This window comes from Salvelinus sp. IW2-2015, linkage group LG25 (genome assembly GCF_002910315.2).
Source record: "Salvelinus sp. IW2-2015 linkage group LG25, ASM291031v2, whole genome shotgun sequence".
NCBI classification, from domain to species: domain Eukaryota; kingdom Metazoa; phylum Chordata; class Actinopteri; order Salmoniformes; family Salmonidae; genus Salvelinus; species Salvelinus sp. IW2-2015.
Genome location: NC_036865.1, coordinates 8,745,601 through 8,763,916, shown reverse-complemented (window position 1 = coordinate 8,763,916; position 18,316 = coordinate 8,745,601). Strand labels below are relative to the sequence as shown.

The following is an 18,316-nucleotide window of genomic DNA, read 5'->3' as shown; positions in this document are numbered from 1 at the left end:
GGTGCAGTGCACACATTATTAGACTCTTAACCTGTATTGAAACTGTATTTGACTGAATTGCAGGAATGGTGATGTAACCAAGGAAAAACATGTGCAAGTTATAATGAAGTGCCAGTTCTTCCTGTGATTTTAAAATAAAAAAGAGATACAGGCCAGTGTTGACTGCATCACCTGTAGACCTGGAAACACAGGGTTGGAAAAGGATTGTCTGTGGGAACTTTGGGACGATGATAAATGCTGGGAAGATGTGGTAAATGTGTCCTCTGGTCCATGGTGTATCTTGTTTTGACAGTGATTTCCTTGTGAGGTTGTGAGGAATCTTGCTACCCTGGATATCATGTAAGGTGTGTGTGTGTGTGTGTGTGTGTGTGTGTGTGTGTGGTGTGTGTGTGTGTGTGTGTGTGTGTGTGTGGTGGGTGGGTGACTAACCTCAGAATCCAGAATCTCACCTGTTTTTCTGTCTTTCCAACAAGCCTCTCTAATCCTGGGAAGACTGTTAAACCACAACACTATGTACGGGTAAAGAAATACAACTGTTGTTAAAATAAAATAATTTTTATATATATTAGACATTATTTTATATTTTATTTAACTTTTACTTAAGCAGGGAGTCATGATGAGACCAAGGTCTCTTTCGCAGATGAGCCCTGCATGAACAAATCAATAAAGAGCAATTACATATACATTTCTAATGAACAAAAATACAACATGCAACATCAACAATTTCAACTATTTTACTGAGTTATCATCTGTAAGGAAATCAGTCAATTGAAATAAATTTGTTAGGCCTAATCTATGGATTTCACATGATCGGGCAGGGGTGAAGCCAAACACTGGGGAGCCAGGCCCAGCCAATCAGAATGAGTTTTCCCCCCAAAACGGTTAATTACAGACAGAAGTACTCCTCAGATTCATCAGCTGTCCAGGTGGCTAGTCTCGGACACTACGGCAGGTGAAGAAGCCAGATGTGGAGATTTGGGCTGGCATTGTTACATGTGGTCTGCGGTTGTACACACACACACACACACACACACACACACACACTTAAGGCCTCCTGGCAGAGACATCAGCTCAACTGACACAGAGACCTGAATGGTCTTAAAGGTGCAGTGCACACATTATTAGACTCTTAACCTGTATTGAAACTGTATTTGACTGAATTGCAGGAATGGTGATGTAACCAAGGAAAAACATGTGCAAGTTATAATGAAGTGCCAGTTCTTCCTGTGATTTTAAAATAACAAAGAGAGATACAGGCCAGTGTTGACTGCATCACCTGTAGACCTGGAAACACAGGGTTGGAAAAGGATTGTCTGTGGGAACTTTGGGACGATGATAAATGCTGGGAAGATGTGGTAAATGTGTCCCTCTGGTCCATGGTGTATCTTGTTTTGACAGTGATTTCCTTGTGAGGTTGTGAGGATAACTACTGCTACCCTGGATATCATGTAAGGTGTGTGTGTGTGTGTGTGTGTGTGTGTGTGTGTGTGGGTGGGTGGGTGACTAACCTCAGAATCCCAGAATCTCACCTGTTTTTCTGTCTTTCCCAACATAGCCTCTCTAATCCTGGGAAGACTGTATAAACACACAGACACTATGTACGGGTAAAGAAATACAAAACTGTTGTTAATAAAATAAAATATTTTATTAATATATTGACATTATTTTATATTTTATTTAACTTTTACTTAAGCAGGGAGTCATGATGAGACCAAGGTCTCTTTCGCAGATGAGCCCTGCATGAACACATCAATAAAGAGCAATTACACTATACATTTCTAATGAACAAAAATACAACATGCAACATGCAACAATTTCAACTATTTTACTGAGTTACAGTTCATGTAAGGAAATCAGTCAATTGAAATAAATTTGTTAGGCCCTAATCTATGGATTTCACATGACTGGGCAGGGGTGAAGCCAAACACTGGGGAGCCAGGCCCAGCCAATCAGAATGAGTTTTYCCCCCAAAACGGCTTAATTACAGACAGAAGTACTCCTCAGATTCATCAGCTGTCCAGGTGGCTAGTCTCGGACACTACCGCAGGTGAAGAAGCCAGATGTGGAGATTTGGGCTGGCATTGTTACATGTGGTCTGCGGTTGTGAGGCAGGTTGGACGTACTGCCAAATTCTCTAAAACGACGTTGGAGGTGGCTTATGGTATACAAAAATGGTGGACATTCCTGCAGTCTGCATGCAAATTGCATGCTCTCTCAAAACTTGAGACATCTGTGGCATTGTGTTGTGTGACAAAACTGCACATTTTAGAGAGGCCTTTTATTGTCCAAGGCACAAGGTGCACGTGTGTAATGATCATGGTTTTTAATCAATTCTTGATATGCCACACCTTTCAAGTGGATGGATTATCTTGGCAAACGAGAGATACTCACTACCAGGGATGTAAACTAATTTGTGCATAACATTTTTGAGAAATAAGCTTTTTTGTGCGTATGGAATATATTCTGGGATAATTTCAGACCAACACTTTACATATATATATATATATATACACAGTTGAAGTCGGAAGTTTACGTAAATACAAATACATTTAAACTCAGTTTTTCACATTTAATCCTAGTAAAAATTCCCTGTCTTAGGTCAGTCAGGATCACCACTWTATTTTAAGAATGTGAAATGTCAGAATAATAGTAGAGAGAATGATTTATTTCAGCTTTTATTTCTTTCATCACATTCCCGGTGGGTCAGAAGTTTACATACACTCAATTAGTATTTGGTAGCATTGCCTTTAAATTGTTTAACTTGGGTCAAACGTTTCAGGTAGCCTTCCACAAGCTTCCCACAATAAGTTATGTGAATTTTGGCCCATTCGTCTTGACAGAGCTGGCGTAACTGAGTCAGGTTTGTAGGCCTCCTTGCTCGCACATGCTTTTTCAGTTCTGCCCACACATTTTCTATAGAATGAGGTCTATAGGGCTTTGTGATGGCCACTCCAATACCTTGACTTTGTTGTCCTTAAGCTGTTTTGCCACAACTTTGGAAGTATGGTTGGGGTCATTGTCCATTTTGAAGACCATTTGCAACCAAGCTTAACTTCCTGACTGATGTCTTGAGATGTTGCTTCAACATATCCACATAATTTCTCCTCCCATGATGCCATCTATTTTGTGAAGTGCACCAGTCCCTCCTGCAGCAAAACACCCCCACAACATGATGCTGCCACCCCGTGCTTCACAGTTGGGATGGTGTTCTTCGCTTGCAAGCATCCCCCTTTTTCTTCCAAATGTAACGATGGTCATTATGGCCAAACAGTTCTATTTTTGTTTCATCAGACCAGAGGACATTTCTCCAAAAAAGTACGATCTTTGTCACCATGTGTATTTGCAAACTGTAGTCTGGCTTTTTTATGGTGGTTTTGGAGCAGTGTCTTCTTCCTTGCTGAGCGGCCTTTCAGGTTATGTCGATATAGAACTCGTTTTACTGTGGATATAGATACTTTTGTACCTGTTTCCTTCAGCATCTTCRCAAGGTCCTTTGCTGACAGAACGGGTCTCCTTTCTGAGCGGTATGACGGCTGTGTGGTACCATGGTGTTTATACTTGCGTACTATTGTTTGTACAGATGAACATGGTACCTTCAGGCGTTTGGAAATTGATCCCAAAGGTGAACGGTGAACTTGTGGAGGTCTACAATTTTTTCTGAAGTCTTGGTTGATTACTTTTGATTTTCCTATGATGTCAAGTAAAGTCGCATTGTAGATGTCTACAAAGTAGATGTTCTAACTTACTTGCCAAAACTATAGTTTGTTAACAAGAAATTTGTGGAGTGGTTAAACAACGAGTTTTAATGACTCCAACCTAAGTGTATGTAAACTTCCGACTTCAACTGATATATATATACACACACACACACATTACACTGGATTGCCCTATAGAGACCAACTCAACCAACTTTAAGAAGTTTTGGAAATCGTTCCAGAAGAGGTGCAGAAAAACTAAAAGCAGATTTACCTAACTCGGTGGAGATTGAAGGAATCTCCAGGGTTAGCCATCCCTGAGTCTGGGTCTGGTAACTTATACGTCTGAAGGTTRATRATGAGGTAAGGTATGGCGGAAGCTTATGCAAGAGGGCTTTATAAACAAAAATGGTGCAATGCGTACATCTACGAGACTTCAAAGAGGGCCAGCCTAATTTCTGATACAAAATGCAATGATGTGTACTTAACGTATCGCCCGTAATAAAGCGCAATGCGCTATGATAAACTGCATCCAATGGCTGCAATACAATGGCAGCTGCATTCATATAGACGGTATTGCCATAGTCAATAACAAGAATGAATGTTGACTGAAGGATTTGTTTTCTGCCGTTTAACGAAAGACAACAACCTGTTCCTGTAGAAGAAGTCTATTTGAATTCTTCATTTCTTAACTAACTCGTCGACATGCTTTTTGAAAGATAGCTTCTCGTCATTCCAGCTGCCCAGATATTTATACGTGTGGACACGATCAATGAGGGCACCATCCAAGCACGTATGTATAAATCGTCACATACATTTTTATGTGATTTGGAAAATAACAAATACTTGGTTTTACCTGTATTAAGTAGCAATTTTAGTTCAACAAAGGCGTTCTGCAGGACAATATAGGCARAGTAAAGCTCTGGCAGAGCCTGGTCAGCTATTGGGGCAATAGCATACACCACAGTGTTATCTGCATACAGGTAAAAGTTTAACCATTTTATTTTACAGATAAACCAATATTGTTAAAAGAACTGGACAAAGAATAGATCCCTGTAGGACACCCTTTGCTATGTCCAGAAAACCATCAGTAAATACACACTGCGGTCTGTCCTTTAAAAAATGTTCATACCAGCTACACTCAGCCTGGTCCAGGGCAACTGATGAAAGCATCTGAATAAGTAATGGCTGATCCACAGTGTCAAAGGCTTAAGGCAGGTCAATAAAAAAGGGCCACACTCTGCTTCTTCTTATCCAAACAAAATGTAATACCAAAGAAGTAGCAGAGATGGTGCTATGAGCTGGTCTGGTGTACATTTATAATACATTTTGTAGTTTAAAGGGATCTAAGTTGAGAATTTACTAAGTATTCACATTTTTTAGGTCACACGTGTCACCACCTTTGTGAAGTGGGAGTATATGGGCCACCTTCCAGACCCTGGGGATGGTACCAGAAATTATTGTAAGGTAAAAAATATGTGTTAAAGATTCTACAATCAGAGGAGCATAAATCTGCAGCAAGAAAGGATCAAGCAAATTAGCCCCAGTAGATTTTTTTTACATCAATTTTGCACAAGGCATCTAACACATCACAAGTAGAAAGTTGTTGAAATGAAAACAAAGACTCACTAGAATATGACAAAACTTCCATCGAGCCCAAATAGAGACTGGGATAGGGAAGAGCAGTCGATTGACTGACCAGGGTCAGCTAAACCACAGGTTCTTTAAAATAAAAAGCCTGCCCAGATAAAATGCTGATTAAAAGCATCACTTATTTATTTTTCGCAGTAATGATGCCAGTCTGACACAATGTGCTTAGGTAGGTGTGCAGTGGGTGTGCAGTGTGCACACTTAGGTGTGCAGTGGGTGGGTGGTGAATCCCTGCAACAGATAAATGTGTGTTTTGTCATATGGCCGAAACACAATATATACACACTCCACCATCAGTAGACTGGCCAAGCCAGCCWGGGAACAAGAGAGAGGGAGAGATAATCTAATATTAAGAAAATGTTTATTTTTTAAATCAAAATAAAACGCTCAACAATAAAGATGGAGTGTGTGTGTGTGTGTATTTGTGCATGAGTGTTTGCGTGTGTTGGTTCAGCAGCGTCCCAGGTGTAGTTGCAGCACTCCCTGTGTGTGTAGCTTCAGTAGCAGTAGGAACTCATCAGGCATGGAGTGGACGCCTTTGTTAGGGCCCACATTGTCATAGTAATGATGGGGCAAAGGATTGTGGTTTAGATCCAGAGAGAAGGGCCAGAAACCGTAAATATGAACCTGACAGAGATAGAGGTAGAACCTTAGAGACACACACACAACACAACACAAATATGCACATACATACATACATACATACATACTCACTCACTCACTCACTCACTCACTCACTCACTCACTCACTCACTCACTCACTCACTCACTCACTCACACACTCACACACTCACACACTCACACACACCCTTACCTCTTCGCAGAGTTCCATGGCGACACTAGCCAGCATCAGCCCGGTGCTGAGGCGTGGCTCTTTTAAGCCCTGCCCTTTCCACTTCCTGTCCAGATTAAGCATGAAATTGGGGTTGAAGAATACCACCTTCTGATTGGGCCTCAGCGGTTGAAGTGCGTGGTAAACATCCAATGACAGTCCAGTACTGAATTGGTAGCTGAATGCCGGCAGGAGCAGGGAGGCGTTCCCATAAACTGCGACACGATTGGCCAACGGTTGAGGGTCCTTCCTCAGATTGGGGTAACTATGGAAACACGCAATGGTAAGCTAGATAACTTTACTTCTACTGATGAACAGAAGCTTTGTCTTTTATTAGTTTAAATCTATATTCAACCACGACAGCAGCCACACTTGATATTATACAAATTATTTCTTACTTATAGTTAGGCGGGACTTGTGAAGCAAAAGTCACAACTTTAAATCTGTGTAAACAGTATGAAAATGAAGGTCTTAAGTTAAACCATTCGACTGCAATAGTTTTACGAGTGTAAGGGCTGTGGAATAAGGATCAGTTGCTCGTTGGATTGTACAACCCAGAGTGAAGGGTTTGAAAGGATAAAGTGTCTGGTTTTATGCATTGATTTCACTTACAAAACTAAATGTTTTKATAGTTTAAGCAATACTCTAATGCTAATCTTAAAATGTAATTATAGTTATCACATATGGTGATAAAAGGAGGGAGTGTAGTAGACATTTTTTGTGTCCTCTGTGTCTCACAAATGCGTTACTTCATGTAGCGTATTGTTTCTTGTTATTGTGTTACGACGTTCTGTGACTTTGCTCTCAGGGAAAGTGCTGATAGAAGAACAGAAAGAAGAAAGAACACATTGTTACTTTGGTCCAACGCCTAGAAACTTTGTGTGCAAGGTCATGAGCAGCCTATTGCACCCTGAGAGCAGAGATGCCTAGTTTGTGCATGAGTATAAAGAGTGCTGAAGGGAGAATTTACTGAGTCAGAAATCAGAATATAAATTRAGTTCCTGTAGAAAAGGCCCATGGAGTTGGTGGAATAATCCTTTAATTCATGGCCACTTACTCAGCTGGGCCAGGGGCGCTTTAATTAGGTCAGGTGGCAATGACCGACAGATCTCATCCCCATAAAAGRAGGAAAACGCCATCGCMTKATATCGCTGCTTTCTCTTCCTTAACTCCGTCTGCTCCAGAAGTTCTGTGCGTCCATGAATCCACACTACTCAGTAAATATACCACTTTATGGTTAAAGGAATTCCTGTATCAATCTCATCCATTCCTCTGTCAACTGACACGTACTACCTGTTCACCTTCACTGTCAGTCACTTACCTGTCCAGCTACCACACAGATTCCACTAATCTTTCAATGGTCCTTCGAGCTGAATGATGACTGAACCAAGACAGGTGAAAATGAAATGGAGGAGGAGAGGGAAGAATTGTCTCCACTGGAAGAAGAAGAGAGAGGAGAGAGCATCTGAGGGAAAGGTCTTGGAACAAAGGAAATATCCAGGGTTCAGCCTAACAAACAAAGGCTTCATCCTCAACCACCAGCAGCACCAGAAACCAGGCAAGCACCTGGTTATCTTAAGGATTATGTGGTCGAGTTTCCGACATCAAAGGGCAAGCCCACCAGAGCTCAAAGTGGTGATGGATCAACTGTATGTTTCAGCCATCAACCTCCCCTCTGAGCCAAGGACCGGAAACTGCTTGGAGCAGGAAAGTGGTCTACAGGAAGAACCCATGGAGGTGACTCCCACAGCACAGGTCGACCAGCTTCCTGAGGCAGGCTCCACTCACCCTTAACTAATGGGAAATCGTTGAGGCACTCTAGGCACTTTGGAAGTGGCCATGGCAGCCACCATTCACTAGCCCTCAGCGTTTCACAGACTGCTGTCCTACAAGAGAGGATGAAACTATTAGCTTTGGAGGAAATTGAGCGTCAGATTGAGGAGGAACGACAGGCTGACAAACGTTGTCACCTATTGGATGTGCAGGCCCGTAGAGCTCTACAGGAACGGGAATTCATTGTCAAGGACCTGGCACAGCAGCGACGGCACTGTCAAGCCAGAAGGGAATTGGAGAGCACGGATGGTCTCATCCTTCCTGGAGAGGAACGAACAGGGAGTTGACCTGACCACCCCTCCACATGGACCTGACCTGTCTGCCTTTCTTTCCCAATCTGCCCCTCTGGTACAGCATGGCACACAGTCCCCGGAGGCTCCGGGGTCAACAGCCAACATGGAGCACGGGGGACAGGCCGCTCCAGGCCCTCTATGCCAGTGACACAAGTTAGCATTCCTCCATCTGGACAAAGCATCACTCCTTCGCCTTTCCGCCAATTACCAACCACGGCAAATCATTCCTCTCGTCCAGGCCCGGGCCAGTCCTCAAACATCAGGTGGGAGGGCTCTCACCCAATTCCGGGTGCCACCAATGGAGGGTCTGGGACAGTAGGGGACCGGCCCAATGAGGTCACAGTGGGCTCATCAGAAGTCCTGGGTTTATCCTTCACGCAACCAGAAGAGGGACCCAACATTATGAAACTTCTAGTAGCCTCAGCCTATGGAATTCCCAGACTCAAAACTGCCATACTTTGAGAGCGGAAAGGAGAGTGAATTTGTCCTTTTGGAAATGGCATTGGAGAGCCTACTGGGTATTCACAGTCATCTGTCAGAACGCTACAAATACCAAGTACTAATGGATCATTTACGGTTTCCCAGTGCATACAGGCTGGCCCAATCCTTTATGAACTCCTCAACACCATACACTGCCGCTCTCCAGGCCCTGAAGGCGAGATATGGTGAGCCACGCCAGCTTGTCCAGAATGAACTAAACAACATCCTGAACACGTCTCCAATTAAAATAGGAGACCATGCTGCCTTCCAAGAGTTCTCCCTGGCTGTCCAATCCCTGACCTCGATGCTCCAATCCGTTGAAGGAGAAGACGGGAACGAGCTGAAATGTGGCTCCCATGTGGACAGGCTTCTTAGCAAGCTTCCAGTGTACCTCAGAGTCAGTTTCATTGAACATTGTTTGAAAAAGGGCATCCTGAAAGAGGGCTCGAGAAGCACCTATGCTCTCAGWGACCTGGCTGCATGATTGGAGGTGTAGGCAAAGGCGAAGAGCATCGCTCACTAGGCCACAATCTTAGCCATAGCCACCGGGGGAAGGAAGGAGTTTGAACGCCAGGAGGGACAGAAAAGGCCAAATCCCACTACCATGTACTTAAATAGTGAAGCTGGGGAGGAACCCGGGAAGAAGACCCCTCTCAAGAGCAAGAACATCAAATTCCAGCCTTACTGCCCATATTGCAATASTAAGGGGCACTTCCTTGGCTCATGCCCCAGGGTAAAAAAGCTCACTCAACCTCAATTGAAGGCCTGGATCACTTTCAGGCGAGCGATGCTACAAGTGTGCCCGTAACCATAAGGCGGAGACCTGCACATTGAGGAAATCCTGTAATCGCTGTAAGGAAATCCATCTCACAGTGTTGCATGATGTAATTCCCCAAGCACAGAAGGAGCAGATGGGCATTCTATGTTTTTGTTCTATGTTGTCTATTTCTATGTGTTTGGCCGGGTGTGGTTCTCAATCAGAGGCAGCTGTCTATCGTTGTCTCTGATTGAGAACCATACTTAGGTAGCCTTTTCCCACCTGTGTTTTGTGGGTATGGGTTTTCTGTTTTGTGTCTGCACCAGACAGAACTGTTTCGCTTTCGTTCTCCTGTTTGTTGTTTTTGTTCGATTTGGTTTCTTTTTGGATTAAATCATGAACACTTTAAACGCTGCACCTTGGTCCACTCTTCCTTCAGCCCACGAGAACCGTTACAACCTCGACCAGCAGAACCGGTCTCCAAGGGTCATGTTGAAGGTGGTCAAGGTCACTCTGCAAAGTGAAGGGAGAAGCATTGATACATTCGCCGTTCTAGATGATGGGTCAGAAAGAACRATCATTCTCACGGCGGCCACCCGTCAGCTWAAMCTGGAGGGGACCCCCGAGACCCTTAATCTCAGAACGGTGCGACATGATGTTATCCAAATGAAAGGCTCTGCTGTGACCTTTAGCATTTCACCTTCAGGAAACAGGGACATGGCCTATAACATCACCAATGCCTTCACGGCAGATGGCTTGAATCTTGCGGAGCACTCCTGCCCGGTAAGTGTTCTACAGAAACAATATCCTCATCTACGAGAATTGCCTCTTCCTAACCTGGCGAGAGTAGCGCCACTTATCCTGATTGGGTCAGACCACCCACATCTCGTCACCCCGACTGAGCCTATATGAGGTGGACCAGAAGGAGGGCCCATTGCTGTCCATATATCCTTGGGTTGGGCTGTGCAAGGTCCAGCCCATCTACTTCTCTCCACCCAAGCTGTACAGTCACAGCAAGTCCTCTTCACCAGAAGCAATCCAGCTCCATCCCCCTGTGCAGCCACTGACCTTCTTCAGAATGTAGTCAAAAGTTTTGAAACACTTGATAACAGCTTTGCACACTCTTGGCGTTCTCTTAACCAGCTTCGTAATGTAGTCACGTGGAATGCATTTCAATAAACAGGTRTGCCTTGTTAGAAATTCAAATCAAATCAAATTGTATTTGTCACATGCGCCGAATGCAACAGGTGTAGACCTTAGAGGGAAACGCTTACTTACAAGCCCTTAAAGAAAAATTCTTCATCCAGCTCAAGGTGACTAATCACTGTTCTGATGTCTAGAATCTCTTTTCGGTCATTAGAGAAAGTAGCAGCAGCATTATGTACAAAATAAGTTACAAACAATGCTAAAAAACTAACAAAATAGCACGATTGATTAAGAGACCATAAAGCGGCAGTCATCCCCTCCGGCAGTACGTTTCCTCTTTCCTTCTTCATGCGTTTGAGCCAATCAGTTGTGTTGTGACAAGGTAGCGGTGGTATACAGAAGATAGCCATATTTGTAAAAGACAAAGTCCATATTATGGTAAGAACAGCTCAAATAAGCAAAGAGAAACGACAGTCCATCATTACTTTAAGACATAAAGGTCAGTCAATAAGGAAATTTCAAGAACTTTGAAAGTTTCTACAATTGCAGTTGCAAAAACCATCAAGCGCTATGATGAAACTGTCTCTCATGAGGACCACCATAGGAAAGGAAGACCCAGTGTTACCTCTGCTGCAGAGGATAAGTTCATTAGAGTTACCAGCCACAGAAATTGCGGCCCAAATAAATGCTTCACAGAGTTCAAGTAACAGACTGTCATGACGTGTGTTTAGGTGGCAGGGAAGTCAGGCGCAGGAGAATCAAACTTGGTATAATGGAGGAGTTTAATAACTTAAAACAAAAACTCCAAAACCGAAGTCCATAATAAAAATAAACGTGGGTACCAGAACCCGTCGCACACCAATCCATAAAACACGAGCATAACAATAAACAATCTCTGACAAGGACATGAGGGGAAACAGAGGGTTAAAAACACAACATATAATGAATGGGATTGGAACCAAGTGTGTAGGAAGACAAGACTAAACCAATGGAAAATTAAACATAGATCAATGATGGCTAGAAGACCGGTGACGTCGACCGCCAAGCACCGCCCGAACAAAGAGAGGCATCGACTTCGGCAGAAGTCATGACACAGACACATCTCAACATCAACTGTTCAGAGAAGACTGCGTGAATCAGGCCTTCATGGTTGAATTGCTGCAAAGAAACCACCACTAAAGGACGTGCTTGGGCCAAGACACGCGAGCAATGGACACGTGAGAAACAGTAGCGATCAGTGCTGTTAATGATGAGGGAGGACAATTTTTTTGTTCATGAGCATGACCTTATTTCCATTACAGCATATTAGATGACTATCATTCATGTCCCATTCACCCAGTTAAAAATAACATCAATAGGTTTAGCCTACTACATGATACAAACATTTTCCCTATACTCATCATGAGGTTGCTACAACCTAGCCTATGAATGAAAGTTTACAACGTAGGTGCATAAAGGTCGTGAGAAAAATTTGAGGTGACACATTCAATACCGCCTTGCACACTCTTGCCTGCATCCAGTTTATCTAGGGTGTAATCATTAGTCCGACAGTTGCAAACAAGCGTTTCTTTTGGACAAATTCTGGTATTTTTATCCTTGTTTTGTTTGCTTCCTTGTTTTCAATAGAATCGGTGGAATGAGAAGATTGATTGCACTTCCAAGTGTCTTCCCCCGAACTGAGTGTCTAAAGAGAGGTATAAAAGAAGGAGAGGTCAGTGCCTATACCTCTCTTTAGACACTCAGTTCGGGGGAAGACACTTGGAAGTGCAATCAATTTGTCACATCGTGCCACTACTACTTCTCTTATCCTCTATATCCATTATGTGCCTACTCTTTATAAACTGCCAATCTCTGGTAAGCCCCTTAGCCACTATTCTTCCTCCTAGCATAAGCTGCGCAAATGTGCATTCAAAAGGACAAGGTTCCTCCTTGTCCTCCCGATACCATATCTTTTTTATCTCTATGACAGGTCATGTCGCAAAAGCAATGCTTACAAAAAGGACTTGTTACTTTACTTCCTGAAGGTGACCGCCTAGTCAATTCTCCTTGGGTGGTCCTCTTACACCCGGTACATGGAAGGTTCCATGTGTCCGTTCTCATGGGTCCACCCTGTGTAATATATTTCATTATTTAGTCCTGACATATGAATCTTTCCGGTATCTCTGTCCCACTCTATCTCCTGTCCTGAGTATACTATCCGTAACCTTGCTTTTTCCCTATCATGTGTTACTTCCCATTGATTTCCCCYCTTTACCATCAATCTCATTTTTGGCCAATCTCTGCCTGTGTCCAGACAGTTCAAACATACACTCTCTAAGTCTCTGCCTCTCCAGACTAGCCTTCCTACCATTTTCCCACGCACATCTCCAGCACAGCTCCCACACATATCTAGCTGGTCGGTTGACTTCCAACATAACATGCGTCCTTCACAACACTCTGCTAAACCTGGCCTGTCAAACAACTGCCAATGTTTTACAAATTCTCCCATTTGTGGCATCAACCTAAACACAATTTACATGGTTTCTCCCATGATTACTAGTCCATAATGTTTTCCACATATTTTAAACATTCTTTGTATTGCTACTATGGGTACCATGGATAACATAACTTCGATTCCCTTAGTAAGTCCGAATTTAACCACTGCTACTGTACAGGTTAATATCATTGCAAGGGTGGTGACTACACCTTTCCTTGTCTATCTCTCCACGCTACCCCTGGTGGTTCCTGTATTGCTAACTTTATTTTCTCTAAATACGGTTTTGTTCACTTTTATGGCCTTTCTACTCATTTTGCCTGCGGTGATATTAGATTTTTGTAGGGTTAACCCATACATCCAAATGAACGAATCCTCGTGCACTTTGCCTATGGGTGGGAAACTGTACCCAAACTGATGCACATGTTCCATTCTATCTTGTGCTCTGATTTYCCTCATAATGGTTCCCCCAACTAACTTTCTAGAGGTGCACGCGCCCCTCATGTTTGCCCAATCTACCAGTCGTTGGTTCGCTTCCTCGTTTCTTCCTGCGAATGCTGGAGCTACTCCCAACATTCCGGGTGAGGGATAATGCCCTCCTGACCATCTATGAAAGTGGGGGATCCCTGACTCTTTTAGATTGCCATGGGCTGAAATACAATGGTATCTTGCCCAGGCTTCTGTCTTATTTACGGGGGTTTAACCCATTGGTCATAATATTGTTGTGCTGTTTTCCCTTTTTTCCTATGGAACATATTGTTTGGTTCTTGTCCCCAGTTCTATAGGGGAGCTTCAGCACACATTTCCTGCGCCATCTCTAGACTAGGTTGATAATTTTCCTGCAAACTTCGAAGGTCTAGAGTGGTCCATGGGGTTGACCTCGGGTAGGCCATTCCCGGGTTTGAACTATTATGGGTCGTGAGACATACCCACCCTGTGGTAGCATATTTTATTGGTTTTTCTCCGGTTCTTGCGGAGTGGGGGATATCATGTCCCCACACTCCATACTCCATTCTGTGGAATCTATCCATAGGGCCGCTAATGAACCCTGGGTAGTTATAAGTTCTATTTTTAGCATATGGTAAAATAATGCCATTGCTCCCTCCTAACATTCTGTTGTCCCACGAAGAGGTATTACCTGGGTGCAAATACAAGACTACATCTGTTAGCCATTTAGTCTCAGGGTTTCCTGAGCTCCATGCCTTATGGTTCACGTTTCTTCGTATTCTATATTTCGCTTTGGTCCCGCTGCCTTTAACACATAACACGTTCAATGTCTCTATGATTTCCTGTGTTTGTTTTTGTGCCTCCGCTGATCTGTCAGTTGAGGTACTCGCACTAGGCCTGTTTCCTGTGCTACTGTGTATTGAAGCACTTGTGGTTACTGTTGTGCTAGCAGTCGGTGTGGTTAAATTATGTTATTTTCTGAGGCGGCTGTGCTCCGGGGTGTCATGGTAATAGACAGAGTTTTTCGTGTCAGAGGCCAGGTCGTGGGGTTTATTGCAGTCTTAGGGCTACGGCACTCCACCTTCGTCCATGGCTGACCATGAGTAGTTTGATCATAAATAAATTTGATCTCTGTTATGTTGCTACTATCTCCCAGTTGCCCTTTCCATTGGCCCCCTTTATAAGAGTTAATATATTGGCCATTTTCACAGGTTTGATTAACTAACACCGCTCCCTGGGTTATATTTACTAGCCATCCTTCCAGGGTGTTGTTAGTTATTGATTTCCATAGTACCACTAGATTGCTACTCTCGTTCCAGGTTTCGTTCCAGTTGGTATTATTCAATTTTTGTTTTCATTTTACCGATGGATATCCTGGACAATCAGTCCTATTTATTGGGGTGCACTGTACTGGTATTCCCCATATTTTAGTAAAGGCTCTATAAAGGCTCTATATCTTTTAGGAAAGGCTCTCTTGTTCTATTTCTAGGCCTTTTAATACTTATTTTTCTTGTTGCTCATAAATAACCCCTAGGGTTAATCCAAATACTATAGCGCTTGGCACTATGATTATGGTGGAAAGAATACTTACCCACCAACACCATCCCAGGAGTAAATTAATTCCCTATTTTTTTATAGATGGGGGACCTAATATGGCCTGTGTCCCTTTTCCCTGGCGTACCCTTTCCAGGGTCTTGCATGGCAGCGGTTGTCTTTCTTTTTAATAGGTTTATAAATTGTCTCAGTTTCCCGTGGAGGGGCAGTTTCATTTCTACCCCTTCCCTCTCCAGGAACTGCCTTCCTGTCCACCAGCATATGGCAGGAATACACACAGTCCAATTTAGTCTTGGGCAATATATAACTGCCACCCCAATTTGACCATGTGCCTCTCCCTTTTATCTCCCTGCACCGGCTCAGTGTCTTCCACTTCCATGAGCCTGGTAACACAGCACACTGTTCTTTCTTTTCTAATTAGCCTCCCCCAGTGTAGCTCCCTAACTGGTCTACTTGTGCCTTCCCACCAGCACCTTCTCATCATCCCATGATGATCATTCCTCTCATGATTGTTATCTATATCATAACTATCGTCCTGATCCCAGTCACGCCTGTTTAGCAGCAGTTGACTGAGGTATTCCCTGGGATTCCATTTTGAGAATTTCCCATCCACCAACATCCAACAGGTTGGATCTCCTGGTTGGATTCCATATCCCGTAAGGGATACTGGTTCTCTTTTTCTCTCTTCCAACCACTGTTCACTACTCTGATAAGTGCTCTTTCCCCCTCCTTGTTGAAATGGCCCCTGCTCTACTGGCCATAGGGGATCCTCCATTCTTACTGGGGTGAGTAAACTCCCTTTTAGTAGTTCTGTTTTTCCTTTAATTTGCTGGTGCCTACATTCCATGCAATTTTTTGCTCTCAGCACCCCTCTGTGTGTCCATGCACACACACACTTATGAGGTTTCTTGTGACCACCTGTGCACCTAACATGCAGTTCGGGAATACCTCCCTACTGCATTTCCTACACCATAGGATTCGACCAACTCTTTGTCGTCCCCCCTCTTCACCACCATCATTCGCCGTGGCTATTTGTCTAATGCTCATATTTGCGGGTCCCTCATACTTGACCTCTCCTGTGGCTTCTCCACAGACATCGCAAGGTGCTGTGTTCATATAACCTAACCCTGCAGAGTCCTGGCACATACTCTTATGCCACAACACTCGAGTGTTGGCAGCCACCATAACCCCCACCTTAGCCAGGTCCTCATGTCTTACATGTGAGGCCACCCAAATGGTGTCTCCCGAGCKACGCACCTGCAGTCCCGACCTGCAGTTCAACAGGTGCATCCACTCCGGTACTAACTCCTGGGTGGACATACTTTCTTAAGCTGGGCTATATCGGCTGTTATCACCGTCTACTTTGACCGTGTTTGCACTAATCACTTCTACAATTTGTTGCCTTTTTCCGTATTTTTTCGGGATAACTCTATCCCCGGTGCCAGCTCCTGGTGGTTTATTAATCCTAATCCAGTCTCCCACCTGTAACACACAAGGTAGAGGGGGAGACTGCGCATTAGCTATTTACACCACTGAGCTGATGTTGGGTCTGTCTCTTATACACATCTAGATGTGTATAAGAGACAGCTCTGCGGCCTGTCACTCTCCAGTGATTGGCAGGGGACACACACACACACACACACACACACACACACACACACACACACACACACACACACACACACACACACACACACACACACACACACAGTCAATCACTTACTCACTCTCACACACACACACACCCTTACCTCTTCGCAGAGTTCCATGGCGACACTAGCCAGCATCAGCCCGGTGCTGAGGCGTGGCTCTTTTAAGCCCTGCCCTTTCCACTTCCTGCCCAGATTAAGCATGAAATTGGGGTTGAAGAATACCACCTTCTGATTGGGCCTCAGCGGTTGAAGGGCGTGGTAAGCATTCAATGACAGTCCAGTACAGAATTGGTAGCTGAATGCCGGCAGGAGCAGGGAGGCGTTCCCATAAACTGCGACACGATTGGCCAACGGTTGAGGGTCCTTCGTCAGATTGCGGTAACTATGGAAACACGCAATGGTAAGCTAGATAACTTTACTACTACTGATGAACAGAAGCTTTGTATTTATTAGTTTAATAAATCTATATTCAACCACGACAGCAGCCACACTTGATATTGTACAAATTATTTCTTACTTATAGTTAGGCGGGACTTGTGAAGCAAAAGTCACAACTTTAAATCTTTGTAAACAGTATGAAAATGAAGGTCTTAAGTTAAACCATTCGACTGCAATAGTTTTACGAGTGTAAGGGCTGTGGAATAAGGATCAGTTGCTCGTTGGATTGTACAACCCAGAGTGAAGGGTTTGAAAGGATAAGGTGTCTGGTTTTATGCATTGATTTCACTTACAAAACTAAATGTTTTGATAGTTTAAGCAATAATCTAATGCTAATCTTAAAATGTAATTATAGTTATCACATATGGTGATAAAAGGAGGGAGTGTAGTAGACATTTTTTGTGTCCTCTGTGTATCACAAATGCGTGACTTCATGTAGCATATTGTTTCTTGTTATTGTGTTACGACGTTCTGTGACTTTGCTCTCAGGGAAAGTGCTGATAGAAGAACAGAAAGATGAAAGAACACATTGTTACTTTGGCCCAACGCCTATAAACTTTGTGTGCAAGGTCATGAGCAGCCTATTGCACCCTGAGAGCAGAGACGCCTAGTTTGTGCATGAGTATAAAGAGTGCTGAAGGGAGAATTTACTGAGTCAGAAATCAGAATATAAATACAGTTCCTGTAGAAAAGGCCCATGGAGTTGGTGGAATAATCCTTTAATTCATGGCCACTTACTCAGCTGGGCCAGGGGCGCTTTAATTAGGTCAGGTGGCAATGACCGACAGATCTCATCCCCATAAAAGAAGGAAAACGCCATCGCATTATATCGCTGCTTTCTCTTCCTTAACTCCGTCTGCTCCAGAAGTTCTGTGCGTCCATGAATCCACACTACTCAGTAAATATACCACTTTATGGTTAAAGGAATTCCTGTCTCAGTCTCATCCATTCCTCTGTCACCTGACTCGTGACCACCTGTTCACCTTCACTATCAGTCATCCTACCTGTCCAGCTACCCACACAGATTCCACTAATCTTTCAATGGTCCTTCGAGCTGGATGATGAC

General features: G+C 43.7%; 1 protein-coding gene across 1 annotated transcript in view; it reads right to left on the bottom strand.

Annotated features, from left to right (window-relative positions):
* Positions 1-16,800: 16,800 nt before the first annotated feature.
* The window catches only part of LOC111951693 (alpha-2,8-sialyltransferase 8F-like), a gene marked incomplete at its 5' end in the record, with an annotated part of 32,233 nt that continues 30,717 nt past the window's right edge, over positions 16,801-18,316 (bottom strand). Inside the window, one exon of the mRNA XM_070434885.1 lies at positions 16,801-17,194. Within this exon, the coding sequence (XP_070290986.1) occupies positions 16,876-17,194 (319 nt within the window). The remainder of the gene's footprint in view (positions 17,195-18,316) is intronic.